This window comes from Bombina bombina, chromosome 6 (genome assembly GCF_027579735.1).
Source record: "Bombina bombina isolate aBomBom1 chromosome 6, aBomBom1.pri, whole genome shotgun sequence".
NCBI classification, from domain to species: Eukaryota; Metazoa; Chordata; class Amphibia; order Anura; family Bombinatoridae; genus Bombina; species Bombina bombina.
In genome coordinates this window covers 96,771,985-96,796,493 of record NC_069504.1, presented here as the reverse complement: position 1 = coordinate 96,796,493, position 24,509 = coordinate 96,771,985, and the positions used below count along the sequence as shown (strand labels likewise).

The 24,509-nt window shown below is 39.9% G+C and overlaps 1 protein-coding gene across 1 annotated transcript in view; it reads left to right on the top strand.

Annotated features, from left to right (window-relative positions):
• LOC128662655 (guanine nucleotide-binding protein G(i) subunit alpha-1) overlaps nucleotides 1-24,509 on the top strand; it is a 487,459-nt gene that overhangs the window by 448,078 nt on the left and 14,872 nt on the right. Inside the window, exon 7 of the mRNA XM_053716522.1 lies at nucleotides 11,427-11,580. Within this exon, the coding sequence (XP_053572497.1) occupies nucleotides 11,427-11,580 (154 nt within the window). The remainder of the gene's footprint in view (nucleotides 1-11,426; nucleotides 11,581-24,509) is intronic.

Below are 24,509 nucleotides of genomic sequence, written 5' to 3'. Positions count from 1 at the left end.
GGCTATAAAAGGAAGTGTAGGAAATGAGCAGCATCCCCCACAATGCACCATAGTCGGGAAGAGAGGTGAGTAAAATGGCTGACAGCAGTACATGGCAAACAACAGGGAAAAAACCCTGACACTGTCATCTATATGTAATTTTTAAAGACACGCTCAGCTATGTAAGGCACTTTATATTATAAAGTTCTTAATGTATATTGCCTATATTAGCCATGAGTCAGGTCTGTTAATATTTCCCTTTGCAGTCACTCAGTTTCAGAATGAAAATTATGTTTATGGAAGAATTTAGGTAATCTTTTTTTTTTTAAATTTTCACAGGCAAATTAGGCTCGTGATGAGGCAAATTGCATAATTTTATTGCGTCGATTTTGGCGCAAAATTATGCCTGCGGTGACGTGAGTTGCGTCATTTCATTGTGTCATTTTTGGTGTGAGGTTGCGCCTGTTGTGACATGAGTTGTCATTTCATTGCATCATTTTTGGAGCGAAATTGCTCCTGTTATGTGAGTTGCGTCTTTTCAGTCCGTCGTTCTTGGCGCCAAAATTTGTTTTATTAAGCCTCTCCCTCTAATGCTTGCTTCTCTCATTATATTCTAGAGAGCTGTATGATGCTTACTTTTGATTTTATTTTTTGTATAATAATTTTATCATAAGCATTTTTTCCCATTGCTGAAACTGCTATATTGAGGAAATTGGATATTTTTGTTTAAATGTTGTTTTTTTATTTTTTTGTTACATTTTGCAAGATGTCTCAAACTGATCCTGCCTCTGATGTTACTGTAGAAACTTAGCTACCTGAACACAATTCTGCCAAAGCCAAGTGTGTTTGTTGTAAACAAGCTGATCTTATTTCTTCAGCTCAATTATGTGGCATTTGTTAAGACAAATTATTACATGCTGATAATGTTTCTATGAGTACAAATACATCTACTGATATTCCTTCTCAGTCTAATGTACCTGATATTCCTGCAGATAAGACATTTTCTATTGCTGCAGCCATAGAGAAGGCTATGACTGCTATCGTGCCTTAAAATAAATGTAAAAGGTCTTTCCAAACTTGTCATAGATCTAATGAATTTTGTACTGACTGACAGCATACTGAAATATCCTCTACTGATGAGGGTTCCTCTGACTCAGAGGATCCTGCATCAGAGACAGAAATTGACAAATCTTCTTTTTTATTTAATTTTATTTAAAATTGAACATTCAGAATATTGTTTCTCAAGGGTATCGCATATGTTTCAGAATAAGACCTCCCATGGGAAGATTCTTTCTTACTCATGTTCCAACAAACCCTGTGAAGACTTAGGCTTTTCTGGAGTGTGTTTCAGACCTAGAGCTTTCAGGGGTGATTGTCCCAGCTCCTCAGCAGGAACAGGGATTGGGTATCTATTAAATCTGTTCATTGTCCCAAAGAAGGAAGATTCTTTCAGACCATTCCTGGATCTGAAAACTTTAAATAGTTTTGTAAGAGTCCCAACTTTCAAGATGATGACTATAAGGACTATTCTGCCTTTTGTTTAGCAAAGTCATTTCATGTCCTCAATAGACTTACAGGATGCATATCTTCATATTCCGATTCATCCAGACCACTGTCATTTTATGAGATTCTCTTTTCTAGACAAGCATTGCCAATTTGTCACTCTTACATTTGGCCTAGCAACAGCACCAAGAATTTTCTCGAAGGTTCTCGGTGCCTTTCTATCTGTAATCAGAGAGCAGGGTATTGCGCTGTTTCCTTATTTAGACGATATCTTGGTACTATCTCAATCTTTTGATTTAGCAGAATTTCACACAAAACAACTAATGTTGTTTCTTCAAAGACATGGTTGGAGGATCAATTTACCAAAGAGTTTGATTCCTCAGACAAAGGTCGCCCTCTTAGGTTTCCAGATAGATTCAGTGTCCATAACTCTTTCTCTAACAGACAAGAGACGATTGAAATTGGTCTTAGCTTGTCTAAACCTTCAGTCTATCATTACCTTAAGTGGCAATGTACATGGAAGTTTTAGGTCTCAATGATTGCAGCATCGAATGCAATCCCCTTTGCTCGTTTTCATAGGAGACCTCTACAGCTTTGCATGTTGCACCAGTGTTGCAGGGATTATACTCGGATATCACAGTTGATATACTTAAATCCCAGCACTCAACTCTCTCTGACTTGGTGGTTAAACCATCACCTTATTGTTCAAGTGGCCTCCTTTGTTCGTCCTTCCTTTACTGTGATCACAACAGATGCAAGTCTTACAGGTTGGGGAGCTGTCTGGGGGTCTCTGACAGCACAAGGAGTTTGGAATCCTCAAGAGGCGAGGTTACCAATCAATATTTTAGAGCTCTGTGCTATTTTCAGAGCTCTTCAGGCTTGGCCTCTATTGAAGAGAGAACTTTACATTCGTTTTCAAATAGACAATATAACAACAGTGGCATATGTCAATCATCAAGGGGGACTCACATTCCTTTAGCAATGAAATAGGTTTCTCTGATACTTTCTTGGGCGGAATCTAACTTTTGTCAAATCTCTCCGATTCATATCCCAGGTGTAGACAATTGGGAAGGGAATTATCTCAGCCATCATCTCTACAACCGGGGGAGGGGTCTCTCCATCCAGATGTGTTTTTTCAGCTTGTACAGATGTGGGGTCTTCCAGAAATAGATCTGATGGCCTCTTGTCTGAACTAGAAACTTCCCAGATACCTTTCCAGGTCCAGGGATCCTCATGCGGAAATGATGAATGCTCTAGCAGTTCCCTGGTTTTACCAACCTTCTTACATTTTTCCGCCTCTGGTTCTTCTTCCAAAGGTGATCTCCAAGATCATAATGGAACAATCTTTTGTTTCTTTCATGTAATTAGCAAGAGTCCATGAGCTAGTGACGTATGGGATATACATTCCTACCAGGAGGGGCAAAGTTTCCCAAACCTTAAAATGCCTATAAATACACCCCTCACCACACCCACAATTCAGTTTTTACAAACTTTGCCTCCGATGGAGGTGGTGAAGTAAGTTTGTGCTAGATTCTACGTTGATATGCGCTCCGCAGCAAGTTGGAGCCCGGTTTTCCTCTCAGCGTGCAGTGAATGTCAGAGGGATGTGAGGAGAGTATTGCCTATTTGAATGCAGTGATCTCCTTCTACGGGGTCTATTTCATAGGTTCTCTGTTATCGGTCGTAGTGATTCATCTCTTACCTCCCTTTTCAGATCGACGATATACTCTTATATATATATATACCATTACCTCTGCTGATTCTCGTTTCAGTACTGGTTTGGCTTTCTACAAACATGTAGATGAGTGTCCTGGGGTAAGTAAATCTTATTTTCTGTGACACTCTAAGCTATGGTTGGGCACTTTGTTTATAAAGTTCTAAATATATGTATTCAAACATTTATTTGCCTTGACTCAGAATGTTCAACATTCCTTATTTTTCAGACAGTCAGTTTCATATTTGGGATAAATGCATTTGTTTCAATCATTTTTTCTTACCTTAAAAAATTTGACTTTTTCCCTGTGGGCTGTTAGGCTCGCGGGGGCAGAAAATGCTTCATTTTATTGCGTCATTCTTGGCGCGGACTTTTTTGGCGCAAAATTTTTTTTTCTGTTTCCGGCGTCATACGTGTCGCCGGAAGTTGCGTCATTTTTTGACGTTTTTTTTGCGTCAAAAATGTCGGCGTTCCGGATGTGGCGTCTTTTTTGGCGCCAAAAGCATTTAGGCGCCAAATAATGTGGGCGTCTTTTTTGGCGCTAAAAAATATGGGCGTCATTTTTGTCTCCACATTATTTAAGTCTCATTATTTATTGCTTCTGGTTGCTAGAAGCTTGTTCACTGGCATTTTTTTCCCCATTCCTGAAACTGTCATTTAAGGAATTTGATCAATTTTGCTTTATATGTTGTTTTTTTCTTTTACATATTGCAAGATGTTCCACGTTGCAACTGAGTCAGAAGATACTTCAGGAAAATCACTACACAGTGCTGGAGCTACCAAGCTAAGTGTATCTGCTATAAACTTTTGGTATCTGTTTCTCCAGCTGTTGTTTGTATTGTATGTCATGTCAAACTTATTAATGCAGATAACATTTCCTTTAGTACTGTTACATTACCTGTTGCTGTTCCGTCAACATCTAATTTTCAGAGTGTTCCTGATAAACATAAGAGATTTTATTTTTTAAAATCCATTAAGAAGGCTATGTCTGTTATTTCTCCTTCTAGTATACATAAAAGTCTTTTAAAACTTCTCTTTTTTCAGATGAATTCTTAAATGAACATCATCATTCTGATACTGATAATGGTTCTTCTGGTTCAGAGGTTTCTGTCTCAGAGGTTGATGCTGATAAATCTTTGTATTTGTTCAAGATGGAATTTATTCGTTCTTTACTTAAAGAAGTGTTATTTGCATTAGAAATAGAGGATTCTGGTCCTCTTGATACTAAATGTAAACGTTTAAATAAGGTTTTTAAATCTCCTGTAGTTATTCCAGAAGTGTTTTATCTCCCTGATGCTATTTCTGAAGTAATTTCCAGGGAATGGAATAATTTGGGTAATTTATTTACTCCTTCTAGACGTTTAAGCAAATTATATCCTGTGCCATCTGACAGATTAGAGTTTTTTGGGACAAAAATCCCTAAGGTTATGGGGCTGTCTCTACTCCTGCTAATGTACTACTATTCCTACGGCAGATAGTACTTCATTTAAGGATCCTTTAGATAGGAAAATTGAATCCTTTCTAAGAAAAGCTTACTTATGTTCAGGTAATCTTCTTAGACCTGCTATATTTTTAGCGGATGTTGCTGCAGCTTCAACTTTTTGGTTAGAAGCTTTAGCGCAACAAGTAACAGATCATAATTTTATAGCATTATTATTATTCTATAACATGCTAATAATTTTATTGGTGATACCATCTTTTGATATCATTAGAGTTGATGTCAGGTATATGTCTCTAGCTATTTTAGCTAGAAAAGCTTTATGGATTAAACTTGGAATGCTGATATGTCTTCTAAGTCAACTTTGCTTTCCCTTTCTTTCCAGGGTAAATAATCATTTTCGTTCCTTTCCTCACAACAAGGAACAAAAGCCTGATCCTTCATCCTCAGGAGCGGTATCAGTTTGGAAACTATTTCCAGTTTGGAATATATCCAAGCCTTATAGAAACCTATAGCCAGCTCCTAAGTACCTATGAAGGTGCGGCCCTTATTCCAGCTCAGCTGGTATGGGGCAGATTACGTTTTCTTCAAAGAAATTTGGATCAATTCCGTTCTTAATCTCTGGTTTCAGAAACATTGTTTCAGAAAGGTACAGAATTGGCTTCAAGTTAAGGCCTCCTGCTAAGAGATTTTTTTTCTTTCCCGTGTCCCAGTTAACACAGCAAAGGCTCAGCATTTCTAAAATGTATTTCAGATCTAGAGTTGGCTGGAGTATTTATGCCAGTTCCAGTTCTGGAACAGGGGCTGGGGTTTTATTTTATCTCTTCATTGTACCAAAGAAGGTCAATTCCTTCAGACCAGTTCCGGATCTATCATTATTGAATCGTTATGTTAGGATACCAACATTCAAGATGGTTACTGTAGGACTATCCTGCCTTTTGTTTAGCAAGGGCATTATATGTCTACAATAGATTTACAGGATGTGTATCTGCATATTCCGATTCATCCAGATCACTTTTAGTGTCTGAGATTCTCTTTTTAGACAAGCATTACCAGTTTTGTGGCTCTACCGTTTGGCCTAGCCTCAGTTCCAAGAATTTTTTTCAAAGGTTCTCGGTGCCCTTCTTTCTGTAATCAGAGAACAGGGTTTTGGTATTTCCTTATTTGGACGATATCTTGGTACTTGCTCAGTCTTCTCATTTTCGAAGAATCTCATATGAATCGACTTGTGTTGTTTCTTCAAGTTCATGGTTGGAGGATCAATTTACCAATCAGTTCATTGATTCCTCAGACAAGGGTAACCTTTTTAGGTTTCTAGATAGATTCAGTGTCTATGACTCTGTCCTTGTCAGACAAGAGAAGTTTAACATTGATATCAGCTTGTCAAAACCTTCAGTCACAATCATTCCCTTTGGTAGCCTTATGCATGGAAATGTTGGGTCTTAGGACTGCCGCATCAGATGCGATCTCCTTTGCTCGTTTTCACATGCGACCTCTTCAGTTCTGTATGCTGAACCAATGGTGCAGGGATTACTCAAAGATATCTCAATTAATATCTTTAAACCGATTTTACGACACTCTCTGACATGGTGGACAGATCACCATCGTTTAGTTCAGGGGGCTTCTTTGTTCTTCCGACCTGGACTATAATCTCAACAGATGCAAGTCTTACAGGTTGGGGAGCTGTGTGGGGGTATCTGACGGCACAAGGGGTTTGGGAATCTCAGGAGGTGAGATTTCCGATCAATATTTTGGAACTCCGTGCAATTTTCAGAGCTCTTCAGTCTTGGCCTCTTCTGAAGAGAGAGTTGTTCATTTGTTTTCAGATAGACGATGTCACAACTGTGGCATACATCAATCATCAAGGAGGGACTCACAGTCCTCTGGCTATGAAAGAAGTATCTCGAATTTTGGTTTGGGCGGAATCCAGCTCCTGTCTAATCTCTGCGGTTCATATCCCAGGTATGGACAATTGGAAAGCGGATTATCTCAGTCGTCAAACGTTGCATCCGGGCGAATGGTCTCTTCACCCAGAGGTATTTCTTCAGATTGTTCAAATGTGGGAACTTCCAGAAATAGATCTGATGGCTTCTCATCTAAACAAGAAACTTCCCAGGTATCTGTCCAGATCCCGGGATCCTCAGGCGGAGGCAGTGGATGCATTATCACTTCCTTGGAAGTATCATCCTGCCTTTCCGCCTCTAGTTCTTCTTCCAAGAGTAATCTCCAAGATTCTGAAGGAATGCTCATTTGTTCTGCTGGTAGCTCCGGCATGGCCTCACAGGTTTTGGTATGCGGATCTTGTCCGGATGGCCTCTTGCCAACCGTGGACTCTTCCGTTAAGACCAGACCTTCTGTCTCAAGGTCCTTTTTTCCATCAGGATCTGAAATCCTTAAATTTAAAGGTATGGAGATTGAACGCTTGATTCTTGGTCAAAGAGGTTTCTCTGACTCTGTGATTAATACTATGTTACAGGCTCGTAAATCTGTATCCAGAGAGATATATTATAGAGTCTGGAAGACTTATATTTCTTGGTGTCTTTCTCATCATTTTTCTTGGCATTCTTTTAGAATACCGAGAATATTACAGTTTCTTCAGGATGGTTTGGATAAGGGTTTGTCCGCAAGTTCCTTGAAAGGTCAAATCTCTGCTCTTTCTGTTCTTTTTCACAGAAAGATTGCTATTCTTCCTGATATTCATTGTTTTGTACAAGCTTTGGTTCGTATAAAGCCTGTCATTAAGTCAATTTCTCCTCCTTGGAGTTTGAATTTGGTTCTGGGGGCTCTTCAAGCTCCTCCATTTGAACCTATGCATTCATTGGATATTAAATTACTTTCTTGGAAAGTTTTGTTCCTTTTGGCCATCTCTTCTGCCAGAAGAGTTTCTGAATTATCTGCTCTTTCTTGTGAGTCTCCTTTTCTGATTTTTCATCAGGATAAGGCGGTGTTGCGAACTTCTTTTGAATTTTTACCTAAGTTGTGAATTCCAACAACATTAGTAGAGACATTGTGGTTCCTTCATTATGTCCTAATCCTAAGAATTCTAAGGAGAAATCGTTGCATTCTTTGGATGTTATTAGAGCTTTGAAATATTATGTTGAAGCTACTAAGTCTTTCCGAAAGACTTCTAGTTTATTTGTTATCTTTTCCGGTTTTAGAAAGGCCAGAAAACTTCTGCCATTTCTTTGGCATCTTGGTTGAAATCTTTAATTCATCTTGCCTATGTTGAGTCGGGTAAAACTCTGCCTCATAGGATTACAGCTCATTCTACTAGGTCAGTTTCTACTTCCTGGGCGTTTCGGAATGAAGCATCGGTTCATCAGATTTGCAAAGCGGCAACTTGGTCCTCTTTGCATACTTTTACCAAATTCTACCATTTTGATGTATTTTCTTCTTCTGAAGCAGTTTTTGGTAGAAAAGTACTTCAGGCAGCGGTTTCAGTTTGAATCTTCTGCTTATGTTTTTCATTAAACTTTATTTTGGGTGTGGATTATTTTCAGCAGGAATTGGCTGTCTTTATTTTATCCCTCCCTCTCTAGTGACTCTTGTGTGGAAAGATCCACATCTTGGGTAGTCATTATCCCATACGTCACTAGCTCATGGACTCTTGCTAATTACATGAAAGAAAACATAATTTATGTAAGAACTTACCTGATAAATTCATTTCTTTCATATTAGCAAGAGTCCATGAGGCCCGCCCTTTTTTGTGGTGGTTATGATTTTTTTGTATAAAGCACAATTATTCCAATTCCTTATTTTATATGCTTTCGCACTTTTTTCTTATCACCCCACTTCTTGGCTATTCGTTAAACTGAATTGTGGGTGTGGTGAGGGGTGTATTTATAGGCATTTTAAGGTTTGGGAAACTTTGCCCCTCCTGGTAGGAATGTATATCCCATACGTCACTAGCTCATGGACTCTTGCTAATATGAAAGAAATGAATTTATCAGGTAAGTTCTTACATAAATTATGTTTTTTTTCTGATAGCACCAGCATGGCCTCACAGGTTTTGGTAAGCGGACCTTGTCCGAATGTTCAGTTGTCAGCCTTGGTCACTTCCTTTAAGACCAGACCTGTCTCAAAGCCCAGTTTTCCATCAGGATCTCAAATCTCTAAATTTGAAGGCATGGAAATTGAATGCTTAGTTCTTAGTCATAGAGGTTTCTCTAACTCAGTAATTAACACTATGATACAGGCTCGTAAGTCTGTTTCAAGGAAGATTTCTCATAGGGTTTGGAAAACCTATATTTCATGGTGTTCCACTCATGATTATTCTTGGCATTCTTTTAGAATTCCTAGGATTCTACAGTTTCTTCAGCATGATTTGGATAAAGGTTTGTCTGCAAATACTTTGAAAGGACAAATCTCTGCTCTTTCGGTCTTATTTCATAGAAATATTGCTAAGCTTCCTGATATTCACTGTTTTGTTTAGGCTTTGATACGTATCAAACCTGTTATTAAATCAATTTCTCCTCCTTGGAGTCTCAATTTGGTTTTAAAGATTTTGCAGGGTCAAGCTTTTGAGCCAATGCATTCTTTAGATATTAAACTACTTTCTTGGAAAGTGTTATTTCTTTTGGCCATCTCTTCTGCTAGAAGAGTTTCTGAATTGTCTGCTCTCTCTTGTGAGTCTCCTTATCTGATTTTTCATCCAGATAAAGCTGTTTTGCAGACTTCGTTTAAATTTTTACCTAAAGTTGTGAATTCTAGCCACATCAATAGGGAAATTATTGTTCCTTCCTTGTGTCCTAATCCTAAGAATACTCTTGAAAGGTCTTTACATTCTGTGGATGTGGTAAGAGTTTTAAAATATTATGTTGAGGCTACTAAAGATTTCAGAAAGACTTCTAGTCTATTTATTTTTTCTGGTTCCAGAATAGGTCAGAAAGCCTCTGCCATTTCCTTGGCATTTTGGTTGAAGCTGATGATTCACAAAGCTTATTTGGAGGCTGGCAGTCTCTGCATCAGAGAATTACAGCTCATTCTACTAGATCAGTCGCCACATCTTGGGCTTTCAAGAATGAAGCTTCAGTTGATCAAATTTGCAAAGCAGCAACTTTGTCTTCTTTGCATACATTTACTAAATTTTACCATTTTGATGTGTTTGCTTCTTCCGAAGCAGCCTTTGGTAGAAAGGTTCTTCAGGCAGCTGTCTCAGTTTGATTCTAGTGCCTATGATTTTATTTTTTTTTTAAAGAAAACTTTAATTTTTTGGATTTAATTTCTCAGCGGAAATAGCTGTTTTTATTTTATACCTCCCTCTTTAGTGACTCATGGACTTCCACATCTTTGGTATTATATATCCCATACGTCGCTAGCTCATGAAGTCTTGCCACCTATATGGAAGAAAACATAATTGATTTAAGAACTTACCTAATTAATTTTTTTCATGGTGGCAAGAAGTCCATGAGACCCACCCAATTGTTTGGGGGTTTATGATTTTTTTTTTATATAAAAGCACTTTATCCTGATCCTCTTTTTTATGCTTTTACACCTCACTAACTTGGCTATACGTTAAACTGAGGTATGAGTGAGGTGGGAGATGTATTTATAGGCATTTGAGGTTTGGGAAACCTTGCCCCCTCCTGGTGGGAATGTATATCCCATTCGTCACTAGCTCATGGACTCTTGCCACCATGAAAGAAAGAAATTTATCAGGTAAGTTCTTACATAAATTGTTTTTTTATCATAACAAACATCAACAAAAAGTCTGAAATGGCTTCCTTAACATGTCATGTCAGTCACACAAATACTCCAGTCCAGGCCAGCAACACCACTGATCACTTATCCAGGGGGTCGGACCAAGAAGCGAGACATATGTGTCACAGCACATAACACAGTCCTAAGGTGTGCACAGACCTAACAGGTGGCAAAAGGAACAAGCCACTATTTTGAACTGTTAAATGCTTTTTTTAAGGCAAAATATATGTTTAAACATATTTGAATAAAATCACAATCACAGTATTTAATAAAAAAAAAAAATGTGTTATACTTCTTAGAAAATGGTGACTTAAAAAACTCATTGGGTTTGCTCAGACAGTACAGCTTCGGCACTCTGTAGGGTGCTGTGCGTATGTTGTATAATAAGTAGACCTGCAGATTTCCATATTGCTACAGGCAGCGGCAGGATTTATTAGTGTAATAGTGCAACACAGAGATCTGCATTTGCACAGCTGTTTGTGAGTTGCACTATTACACAAATAAATCCAGCTGCAAATGACTGCCTGCTTACATTTATACAAACAAATCCCGAATATAGAAATCTGCACACGTCTGAGTGAATGAGTTCTGGGCAGTTCTATCAAAAAATATAGAAACATTTTAAAGGAATGTAAACGTCAAAAACATTCATGATTCAGATACTCTGTTATCAAATCTGCTTTTTTTTGTATCCTTTGTTGAAAAGTATATCTAGGTATGCTGTGGTGCGGAAGTGCACTATTGGAAGCCAGCTGCTTATTTGGTGGGCTACACACACATTGCTCTTGTCTTTGGCTCATCGGATGTGTTAAGCTAGCTCCCTGTAGTGCATTTCTGCTTTGGAGTTAACTTTTAAGTATTTATTTAACCCTTTTGCAGAGGTTAAGCATTTACTTATATAATCAAGCAGTTGTGATATTAAAAATACTAACACGTTAGAACATTTGCTTTTTGCACTTATGTCCTTTATTAAAGTTATAAAAATGAATGAAAATGCAGTTAATGCCTATAATTGTCTCTTGCAGTAAAATGTAGCTTTCTGTACTGTGAATGTAATCGTTTCAGTCTTGATGTATTTCCTCTCTTGTTTAGAATCGAATGCATGAAAGCATGAAATTATTTGACAGCATCTGCAATAACAAGTGGTTTACAGACACATCAATTATTCTTTTCTTAAACAAAAAGGACCTGTTTGAGGAAAAAATTAAAAGGAGTCCACTGACTATTTGTTATCCTGAATATGCAGGTATGTTTAATGTAGTTATCACTTTATTAACTTATATTTGCATTCTTTGTTTCAGCCCATAATGAATACAATTCCATACTCTGGTATTTTTTTTCTTTTATCTAAATGTTGATCAATTAATAGTCTAATGCGTTTTTATAGTTTTATCTCTTTATAGTTGCATCTGTTTATAGTTTTATCAGTTAATCAAACTATACAGAGCATGGTTAGTCAATATTGTTTACCACGTATTTAAAGGAGCATGTCTCTTAAAGGGACACTAAACCCAATTTTTTTCTTTCCTGATTCAGATAGAGAATACATTTTTAAACAACTTTCCAATTTACTTCTATTATCTAATTTGCTTCATTTTTTAGATATTCTTTGTTGAAGAAAGAGCAATGGACATGGGAGAGCCAATCACATGAGGCATCTATGTGCACCAACCTATCAGCAGCTACTGAGCCTATCTAGATATGCTTTTCAGCAAAGAATATCAAGAGAATGAAGCAAATTAGATAATAGAAGTACATTAGAAAGTTGTTTAAAACTTCATGCTCTTTCTAAACCATGAAAGAAAAAATGTGGGTTTCATGTCCCTTTAAAGGGACAATCTAGACCGATACATAATTTTGATTAATTAGTGGTGTTACATTCCAGAGAAGCATCCTGCAGCTGGTCCCACATCTATAAGCTTGTCAGAAGTACATGAAACATTTGATATTAATTTTTTAGGAGCTGAAAATCGCTGCCAAGCTCCACCCACCTATTGCATGTATATTTTGGTATGTTAAGTTTCTCCAATCACAATTAACTCCTAAATAAGTTTTCCTACTCTCACATGCTGATTTGTGTGTGCGCAATTTGAAATATCGAACTGAAAAATATTAAATGTGCACTGCTAACTGGATAAGAATAAAGCTGTGGGCGGAGCTTGGTGGCCATTTTCAGCTGTTGACAAATGATTAGTTAAGTTTCATGTACTTCTTACCATCTTATAGATATGGAACCTGGTGCAAGATGCTTGTCTGGTATGTAATAATAAGTTATATAGAATAAGTATTGGGTCTAGACTGTCCTTTTAAACATTTTAGCAGCCCTACAAAAATACCACACACACACACACACTCTTAACCCACACAACCTTTCATTTTAGAGGTGAACATTAAACCGTTTGAGATTGTATTTGTATGTAATAAAAAGTTTGCTATACACTTTCATTATTCTTTTTATTCCATTTCCATCTTAATATAGGAAGAGTCCACATCTGCATTCCTTATTTGTGGGAAATACTGAACCTGGCCACCAGGAGGAGGCAAAGACACCCCAGCCAAAGGCTTAAATACCTCCCCCACTTCCTCATAACCCCACTCATTCTTTGCCTTTCGTCACAGGAGGTTGGCAGAGAAGTGTCAGAAGATTTCGCGTGTCAGAAGATTTAAGAGAGTAGTCTCTTATGGAGGGTAGTACTCTTCGAGATGGGACTGGAGTTTTAAGTAGTCCTGTCAGCCTCTCAGTGAGAGCATGGATAAAAGTTAGAGTCCAGAGATGCAGGGAGAGTCTTTTTGCGAAACCATCCCGACTCATATTAACAGCTCCATAGGCAATCGGTGTTGACGAGTTTCGCTGCCTGCTTTCTTCACTTAAGTCTATGTCCGAAGCGATGCTACTATCTGTCGCACTTGAAGGGCCGTGTTCCTGTTCCACGGTGTAGATTCTGGTAAGATCGTTTCATATTTTATACATGTATGATAACACAAGAAAACAGGGTCACAGTGTGACTCCTTTTATCTGTATAGAATTAAGGGTTAATATATCCTGAGGGGGATTATTGAACAGGGGGGATCTTATATTGTTTGTTTGATTTTATGCTGCTTTTATGTGTGAGATGTTATGGGCTCATAGGCTGTTATTGAAAATACAGGTTTCACTTTGAGAGCCATGCAGCTTATAAGCTTGGCGTGCTTTCTCATAGCAGGGACAGTCCTGCATGTGCACCATGTGATTCATTCCCTTTTTCCTGACCGGGTGTCTATCAAAGAGGAGTCTTAAATCTCTGTACTGTCTGGGTCATAGGAGGTGGTGAGTGACCCAGCCATTGGGGTATAAGGGTGCTGTTTTTTTAAATAAAATAAGGTGTTTTATTTCTCTAGTTCTCCGGTTATTGCACTAGCGATGGAGGATTCTATTACTTTAGAGGGCATTCCCTTTATTTCTAATGAGTAATTCCTGTTTATATTGTGAGAAGGCCTTAGTTCCGCCCTCTCAATTATGTTCCATATGCCTTGATAATGTGATGATATCGAACATGTTTGATACCACGGAGCTTTCCACCTCTGAGGAGTTGTCATCCAGTGAGGTGGGTCCCCTACATTCTTATATCTCTACACATGCAATTTTCCCGTAGCATTGCTGATCCTCCATCTGGAGGGGGCCTTTTTTCACCAGACATTGCTGCACAGTTCAGACGGCGGTGTCTGCGGCCTTTAATGCTTTACCTTGCCCTGCTAAGCGAAAGCACTCCTTCCCAGAGTACATCAGATAATTTATAGGATTTATATGAGGGTTATCCGAGGATGAAGTTCTTTCTGAGACTTCAGAGTATGAACATTCTGGGTCGGAGTCTGCTGCCTCTAAACCTCCGTCTGCGGAGGAACCAGACTTTAGTTTAGGAATTTGCGCTTTCTTCTAAAGGAAGTTTTTGGCGAATTCAGAGGTTCCAGAGGACAAATTGCCTGATGAACCTTTGATTCCTAAATTCGATAGAGTTTGAGGACAGGGTGGTACCTTATCCTTCCCTGCTCCTGTTAGATGGCGAACGTTATTAAGAATGAATGGGACAGGATTGGATTCCTTTTCCCCCTCTTCTCCCTTTAACAAATTGTCCCTGGCCCTGGACTCTCAATGGAGTTGTGAGGTTCCATCCCTAAATGGGATGGTGTTCTCTTCACCCTTGCTAAATGTACTACTATCCCGCTTGAAGATAGTTCTTCGTTTGAAGAGCCCATGGATAAAAGATGGAAACTCTGTTAAGAAAGATGTTTTCAACATACGGGATATTTGTTTCAACCGGTGGCAGTTGTTGCCGCGGTTACTGGAGAAACTACCTTCTGGTGTGTGACTCCTTATAGGATTTGATTGGGGTGGAGGAGCCCCTCAACGTTACTCAGAAAAGATTTACGACCTTGAGGGTTGTTAATTCTTTTATCTGTGCTGCTATTAGGCAGTTTATTTGATTGAATGCTATGGCTTCAGCTTTTTCTGTTCAGGCCCGTCGGGCTCTGGCTGAAGTCATGGTCTGCGGATATGACTTCTAAGTCTAGACTTCTTCCCTCCCTTTAAGGGAATGATTTTGTCTGGTCCAGATCTGGACTCAATTATCTCCACGGTCACAGGGGGCAAGGGTGCCCTTCTACCGCAAGAGTATATGAACTAATCTAAGGGACGATTTTCGTTCTGATAAAGCCCATGTCAGCAGTCGTCCGCTAAGCCAGAGCAAAACAAGAGCTCTTGGAAGCTGTCTCAGTCCTGGAATAAATCCAAGCAGAGCAAGAAGCCTGCCGAGTCTACGCCGGCATGAGTGGGCGGTCCCCGGTCCTCTTCTGGATCGTGTAGGGGGCAGTATGTTGCTCTTTTCAGTCGCTGGAGGTCATAGCTCAGGGTTACAAGATAGGTTTTAAGTCTTAGCCACCCAAGGGCAGATTCCTCCTGTCTTCCTGACCAGAAAGGAGGGAAGCCTTTCTGGGGTGTGTACAGGATCTGTCCTCTAGGAGTTATTGTCCGGGTGCCTATCGCAGTGAGAGGTTTGGGATACTATTCAAACCTTTTCATGGTCCCTAAAAAGGAGGGAACTTTCCATCCGATTCTGGACCTAAAGTGCTTAAGCAAGTTTTTAAATGTCCCCTAGTTTAAGAGGGAGACAATAAAGTCCATTCTTCCCCTCGTTTTAGAGGGGTAGTTCATGACCACGATAGATTCCTGGACCAACACTTCCAGTTTATTGCTCTATTCCGTCTAGCTAAAGCAATTTTTCGAAGTGGACCATTCTGAATATCTCCTCTGTCTTCTTCGATCCGATGGATGACAGATAATCTAGAGAGAGTTCTCTTGTATCAAGTACCAGGGTAGAATTCTCGGGTACTATAATAGTCTCCATAGACATGAGAATATTTCTAACAGACCAGAGACATTGCAAGCTAGCTTTAACATGTCTTGCCCTCCAGATCTCCTTAAGGCCTTATGTGGCTCGGTGTATGGAGGTGATTGGTCTCATGGTGTCAAGCTTGGATATCATTTCCTTTGCCAGGTTTCACCTCAGACTATTGCAACTGTGCATGCTGAACTAGTGGAACGGCAATCATTCGGATCTGTCTCAACAGATTCTCTGGACAACCAATCGGGAGAATCTCTCTTGGTGGTTTCTTCCGTCTACGGTTGCGAGTCTGTCAGGATGGGGAACCGTTTGGGGTGCCAGGAAACCACACGGCATCTTGTCTCAGGAGGTAAACCTCCTGATTTTTTTTTTTTTTTTTTGGATCTTCGGGCAATATACAATGGCCTCTGCTGGGTTCGTCCCAGTTAATCAGACTACAATCAAACAATATATCCTCGGTGGCTTACATCAACTATCAGGGGGGAACGAGAAGCTCCCTAGCTATGAGTGAAGTATCTCGGATTCTGGTGTGGGGGAGACCCGCATTTGTTCGCTGTCAGCGATCCACATTCCGTGTGTGGACAACTGGGAAGCGGATTTCCTCAGCAGACAATCCTTTCATCCGGGAGAATGGTCTCTCCATCCCGAGTGTTTGCAGAGATTTGCAAGAGGAAGATCTTATAACGTCTCAATACCAAGCTACCCAGATAGGGGTCAAGGTTACAGGGATCCTCAGGCGGAGCTAACAGATGCATTAGCGGTGCCTTGGAGGTTCAATCCAATTTATCCTTCCAACCGTTACCACTACTTCCTAGTATAGTGGCTCAAGTCAAGCAGGCGTCTGTGATACTGACTGCTCCGTCTTGGCCGCGAAGGATATGGTTTGCGGATCTAGTGGGGATGTCGTCATCTCCTCCGTGGAAGTTACCGTGTCGCAGGGATCTGCTGACCAAGGTCTTTTTGTTCAGCAATGTCTAGATTCTCTGAGGCTGACTGCGTGGAGATTGAATGCTTAGTCCTAGCCAAGAGAGGGTTTTCTGAGAGAGTTATTTTTACTCTCATTCAAGCTCGTAAGCTGGTTGCTCGTCGCATGTATTATAAGGTGTGGAGGACCTACTTATTCTGTTCTCCAGGATGAACTGGAGAAGGGCTTTTCTGCAAGTCCCCTTAAGGGACAGTTTTCAGCCCTGTCTGTGTTGCTGCACAAGAGGTTTGCTGAGCTTCCAGATGTGCCGCCATTTGTTAAGGCTCTCCTGGGATCAGACCTGTGTTTAGATCTAAGGCTCCTTCTTGGAGTTTAAATCTTGTCCTTAAAGGGACACTGAACCCATTTTTCTTCATTCTCTTGGTATCTTTATTTGAAAAGCAAGAATGTAAGTTTAGATGCTGGCCCATTTTTTGTGAACAACCTGGGTTCTTGCTGATTGGTGGATTAATTTAACCGTCCAATAAACAAGTGCTGTCCAATGTACTAAACCAAAAATAGCTTAGATGCCTTCTTTTTCAAATAAAGATAGCAAGAGAACGAAGAAAAATTGATAATAGGAGTAAATTAGAAAGTTGCTTAAAATTGCATGTTCTATTTGAATCATGAAAGAAAAAAATTGGGTTCAGTGTCCCTTTAAGGTTTTGCAACGGGCTCTGTTGGAGCCTTTGCATGAAGTAGACATTAAATTGTTGTCTTGGAAGGTTCTTCAGAGTCTCTGAAAGTGCTGCCTTGCAATGCAACCCTCCTTATCTGGTGTTTCATGCCGATAAGGCTGTTCTACGAACCAAGTTAGGTTTTCTTCCTAAGGTTGTGTCATTTCGCAACATCAATCAAGAGATTGTGGTTCCTTTCTTATGTCCTAATCCTCCTTCGACAAAAGAGCGTTTACAACATATTTCTGGATGTGGTTTGTGCTTTGAGGTTCTGTCTTCGGGCCACAAAGGAATTTAGACAAACCTCTTTCTCTGTTCGTTCTCTTTTCCAGGAAGCGTAGGGGTCAGAGTCTCTTCGATTTCCTTATCTTTTTGTCTGTGTCATCCGTTTAGCATAAAACACAGCGGAACATAAGCCTCCTCTGAGGATTACGGCTCATTCTACGAGAGTAGTGGTTCCTCTTGGGCCTTCAAAAATGAGGCATCTATGGATCAGATTTGTAAGGCGGCTATCTGGTTCTCCTTACATACTTTTTCCAAAATTTTACAAGTTTGATGTTTTTGCTTCTGCTGAAGCAGCCTTCAGGAGAGAGGTTTTGCAGGCTGTGGTCTGCCTCTCTTTTTTCCCTCCCGTTAGCATTCCGTGTACTCTAGAGCTTGGGTATATGTTTCCCACAAGTAAGGAATGCAGCTGTGGACTCTTCCCATATTAAGATGGAAAACATAAATTATGCTTACCTGATAATTTCATTTCCATCTGTATGGGAAGAGTCCACAGCTCCCGCCCGTGTTCTCTGATGGGCGGCCCTAAATTTGTATTTTTTTCTTCTGGCACATTTTTCACCCTGATATTTCTCCTACTGTTCCTTGTTCCCTTGGTAGAATGACTAGGGTTATGAGGAAGTGGGGGAGGTATTTAAGCCTTTGGCTGGGGTGTCTTTGCCTACTCCTGGTGGCCAGGTTCTGTATTTCCCACAAGTAAGGAATGCAGATGTGGACTATTCCCATACAGATGATAATGAAATTATCAGGTAAGCATAATTTATTTTTCCTGTAAATTCACTTTGATTTATTTAATTTTTTTTCAATTTAAACTGAATTTCTATAAGCTAATTGGCGCTGCTATGTTTTGTAGGGTCACTTCTTTTGTTCCTTAGCTCTGCTCTGGCTGATAAGGGTGCGGCACACGTTTTCTTCAGGGCCCTGGGGTGACCACTGAAATCACACACACATGCAACTGAGTGTTTTCACAAAAGTCCCGTTTATTTGAAGAACACACAAAGAATTTATAGGAATGTATACGTCATACATGAGGTCACAGGAAATATATAAAAAACGTAGTTAACTTCACATCTGCATAAGGGGCCCACAGGAAATAAGAATGTTATAGCACATAACAGAATATGCCCATATGTTACAACTTATACAGAAAGAAACTTATGGAATGCTGCTTTATAAACATTTGATACTAGATTTAAAGTTACCCTCAATATGCTTAATATGTGAGATTCAAATTACCCATATAACATAATATATATAATATATATATATACACACATATATATATATATATATATATATATATATACATATATATATATATATACACATATACACATATATATACCCATCATTCCCCTCTTTGATCACATCGTGATCACATAATCTGTAATGTTCCTACAATATAAACTATCTGGGTCTACCTCTAATTAAATTTTGCAGTTGAACTTTTTCTGCATCTTGTATCATACCTGATATTTTCTTTCGTAAAGTACAAGACATGTAACAGTTAAACAATGTTAATAATAGTAAACAAATAGGTTTAAAGTGTCCAGCATCTTCAAGTGAGTAATAACATGCCGTTATTAATGCTATTGGGATATACACAAAGATCAATATCCCCATTAGGAAAAGGAAGATCTTGCAGAAATGTCTTGGATCCATGATTGAGATCGTCATCCTGGTCTTTGTGAGGAGTGAACGATACCTTATCACCCACTTCTCCTTTGTGAGGGGTGACCGATAGCTTGTCACCCGCTTCTCCTCTCTTTGGACAGAGTTTCACTCGTGAAGCGTGTATCCAGATGTCCTTGTCGTCAGTCAGTACGGCAGTCCTGGTTACAGCGATCACAGTGACTGGCTTGCTGAACGGGAAACCTCCTTTCTTTGCTTTATTCAGCTGGCGAATGCAGACCAGATCTCCAGGCTTGAAAGGATGGGTTGGTTCCTGTGAGGGAAGAGGTAAACGGGAAGACACATCACCATAGATGCCATTCAATTTATCAATCCATTGTTTTACATATTGTTCCTTAATACAATCTAAATCACCATTTTTAATGATAAGTGGGCCTTTTACCCATGGAATTGGGAATGGTCTACCCATTAGGACCTCAAATGGAGACAACCTGGTTGTCCTTTTTGGGGTCATTCTGATTTCTGCTAAAATAGCAGGTAAATAGTTTTGCCATTTAACCCATGTACCTGCTGTTGCCTTTAAAAGTTTTTCCTTGATATTGCGATTCATTCTTTCTACAATCCCTGAGCTTTGAGGATGGTAGGGAATGTGAAAGTTCCAATTAATCTGTAACCATTCTACTAACTCATGTGTGATTTTACTAATGAACGCTGGACCGTTATCAGAATTAATCTGAAGCGGACAACCAAATCTGGGAATTATTTCAGTGGCTAAAATTTTAGCGACTGTTTTTGCATCTTCCCTCTGGGTAACAAAAGCTTCTGGCCACTTAGAAAATTGGTTAACTATTACAAGAAGATATAATTGTTTAGTGCCAGTTTTTGGAATATGTGTAAAATCAATTTGTAGATGTGTGAATGGGGCTATAGGTGGGGGTAAGTGGTCATGCTGGGCTTTGTTGGGAATGGTTGCATTGGTCTGTAAGCAATATACACATCTATTAATATATGCCTTGCAATGATCACCTATACCTCTAATGTAGAAAGATTGCTTCAACAAGTTAGTTGTTGGTTTTATACCTAGGTGTCCAACACCATGGGCTTGTGCTATAAAGAGTGGTGCACTGCTTTCCGGTATGCCCACCTTCCCCTCTTTAGAAAACAAACCATTCTCATCTAAAGCTAACCCATTAGTAGTCCAGAAAGATATGTCACTAGGAGTGGCATGTCCCTGGAGTTCAAGAAGCATATGGTCTGTAGGACATGAAGGTGGGGCTAAAACAGCATACATACGGATGGTGGATTTGGGTGTATGAGAAACATAAGCAGCCTCTTTAGCAATTTTATCTGCAAGTGCATTACCCAAAGAAATAGGGTCAGACTTGTATGTATGTGCACGGCAATGTATGATCGCTATGTCCTTTGGGAGTTGTATGGCCTCTAAAAGTTCATTAATCAGGTCTGTATGAGAGATGGTCTTGCCATCTGCTGAAACAAAACCACGTTGTTTCCATATCATACCAAAATCGTGCACAACCCCAAAAGCATAGCGAGAGTCAGTGTAAATGTTAACAGATTTATTTTCAAACAATTTACATGCTTTTGTAAGTGCTATTAATTCTGCAGCTTGTGCACAAGGATAAGGAATGGGGCCTGCATCTAGAACAATGTCTGGTAGTTGCACAACGACATAGCCTGTCTTATAAATACCATCACTAGGTCGGGAACAAGAACCATCAACAAACACATTATCAGCATGGTCAAAAGGTTTATCCATCAAGTCAGGTCTTGGTGTGGTAATGTGGTGTATTACCTCTATACAATCATGATCTGTTGGAAAGTCTGGTAATCCTGTAAGTAAGGCACTAAGTATTTGAGTTGGCCCTGAGGATACACTACTATATTTAATAGTCAGATTTGTATTATTCAGTAATATACATTCATAACCAGAAAGTCTTTGAGAAGTCATGTGTTGGGTAGTGACATTTTTTACAAGATGTAAAACTTGGTGACTAGTGTGTAGTACTATTGGATGGCCTAATGTGATTGTTTCAACCATCTCTACAGCCATGGCGCAAGCTGCCAATGCTCGGAGACACGCCGGCATCCCTTGTACCGGTATTGGAACTACTTTGGAAAAGAAAGCTACGGGACGCATATTGCCTCCACCATGCTCTTGGGCACAGACAGCAGCCATGGTTTTACAATTGTCCCTCGCATACAAGTGAAATGGTTTACAATAATCAGGTAGTCCTAAAGCAGGGGCACTAATAATGCTAGTCTTCAGAGCTATGTAGGATTTAGTCATGTCTGTGGTCCATTGTATATGTTCAGGGCTATCCCCTTTTGTGGCTTGCCTTAGAATGGAATCATGATGGGAGCACTCAGGAATCCATTGTCTGCAATAATTAATCATACCTAGAAAGGTTAGCATGTCCTTTCTAGTAACTGGCTTTGGGATCTGTTGAATCGCTTGGATTCGTTTGGGACTAATGGACCGGTGGCCTTGGGAAAGCACAAAACCAAGGTAATCCACTTTTGTCACTCCTACTTGTAGCTTATGTTTTGCTATTTTATGACCTTCAGCAGCAAGGTGTTTTAACAGACTTATTGTATCTACTGTATTAGCCTCCTGGTTAGGACTACACAACAGTAGGTCATCGACGTACTGAAGGAGGACCGAACCGTGGCTGGGAGTCCATGACCGCAAGGTACGTTGGAGCACCAGCGAGTAGACCGCAGGTGAGGCCACATAGCCTTGAGGGGGGCGTGTCCAGGTAAGCTTACGCCCATCATAATAAAAAACCATAAGTAGCTGTGTCTCAGGGTCCAATCGGACTGAAAAAAATGCGTTAGCTAAATCAATGACTGTAAATATACAGGCGTCATGTGGAATGGCTGTGAGTAAGGTTGTAACATCTGGGACAATTGGGGCAATTGGGATTACTATTTCATTAATTGCCCTTAGGTCTTGTACTAACCTATATTCATTGTCTTTCTTTGGGATCGGCTTTATGGGGGTATTATAGGGAGAAACTACTGGACGGAGGATTCCTTGTTTAAGGAATTCCTCTATCATGGGTCTTATCCCTTCTTTCTTTTCTCTAGACAATGGATATTGTTTAATAAACACTGGAGTAGTATTATGTTTTAATCTGGCTTTATATGGGGTACACTGAACTAAACCAACGTCAAGTTTTGAAGATGCCCAAACAGAGGATGGGACATCTGTCAATATGTCATTAAAAAAACACAGGTTAGTGGACCCTAGACTCACGTCTAACCCACCCTGTCTAGTGACAGCTACTTTCAAACCAAGGGGACCCATAAGATCACGACCCAAAAGGTTAAGGGGACACCCAGTTATAATACGAAATGGGTGCAAAAGTTGTTGGCCAGTACAGGGTACCCTAACTTCAAGCGGCGGTGTGATGCGAGTCTGAGTCAGCACTCCATTAATCCCTAGAGAAGGTTCAGATTTTCCAGTAATGCCATCATACATATCTGAGCATAAGGCAGAGCATGTAGCTCCTGTGTCTACTAGAAATGGTAGGGGTTCTCCCTCTACTTCTAGGACTAAGTACGGTTGCTCATGATAACTTGTTGACACCACTGGAAAAATTGGAGTGCTACCTTCTAGGCACCCCTGTGGCCATTGTATGTTGTGTTTGGGTGCCTCCATAGGTGCAGGGGCTATGTAAGGCTGTCTGTTATACTGTCGGGGATTGTAAGGGGGGCCAGAATTATTAGGGGGTTTTGGGCATTCATTTTTCCAATGTCCCTGTTCCCCACAGTTAAAACAATGTGTTCTGTTTGAAGTATAATTCCCTCTAGCTCTTCCTCTAGCTCTCCCTCTACCTCTCACATACATTCTATTACTCCCTGTATTATCCCTTTCCCTGGCCTGGAATGGATCACAATGTTGTAAACTCTGCTTTTGATAAAAAGCAGCGTTTTTTCCTCTAATTTCCTGATGTCAAAACAACCTGCCCCTTCTTTTTCATGAATTCTTTTCAAGAATTCTGCTGGAGTCAACTCTGGCCAATCAGAGACAAGTTGTTTCACCAACAAAGAAAGCTGAGGTTGCATATTACTAATGCAAGTCTGGACCTTCAGAGAGCCCATTGCATCTCCTGATTCCATTCCAGCCTCTTCCTTCCAGCATTTATAAAAACGCTTAACAAATTCTACTACTGTTTCCTTTGTATTCTGTTTGCACGCTAGTGCAATTGACATACTTTGTTTATCCTTCCATATTCTATGCATTTCTATACTTAATTCTGTCCACATTTCATCAAGTCCTTCACGTGTGTTTAGGGCATAGTTAATTGTTGGATCTCGACTCAATTTACTAATACTCTTTACATTACCCCACTCCCAACCTGATTCAGGGTCATAGTCTAGAAGTGCATCAATAATAATTCTTATATCTGTCTGTGTCATGTTTTGTCCTTGTAACATTCTTTTAAAATACATAATACAAGCTGATGGATGTTGACGGGGATTTGGGGCTCCCTTGGTAATTTCCCTTAATTCACCCGGGGACAAAGGTTTAATAATTAATTGGTCTCCCACAGTAAGAAATGGCATACTAGCTTCTGGTACAGCTGCCTCCTCCTCCTCTACTTCTTCATTCCCTCTTTTATATTGTGGGGTTATTGTAGGGGGGTAGGAAGGTGTTACTGGTTCAACCTTAATCGGGGGTTTGGGCATAATTGGGGGTTTAGTGACCTGGTATCGGGGAGTTACAGAAGGTCCTGGCAAGGTCCATTCCTGGGGTACCTGAGCAGAGGCAATAGCAATAGTCTCTAGATCTATGTCACTAGGGGATGGGAGGCTAGGATATAGTCTGTTATATGATGGCAAAGGTAGGTGAGGGGCATTATATGGGGCAGGGGGGGGTGAATATGCTTTCTGTCTTTGCTTCTCACTTTTACCCTTCTTTTTATTCCCATCTATATCAATATATTTCCAGTATGGAGCAACAGTCAGCCAATTTTCCCCACCCTTTTTCATATAATCCATATAACCATCTTGGATCACCATTATACCATGGAAATGCCTCTTCATCACCTAGACACAACCCTTTTACCATATTCATATGAAATTTATCATTATCCCCCTCTCTGGGGAATGGATCAGAGCTTCTCATAGCTTCTGTCCAATCTGCCATATTCTCCCACATAATCTTTACATTTTTCTCCTTGCATAGGTGATGGAAATTGTTTAGACTGGGATTTGC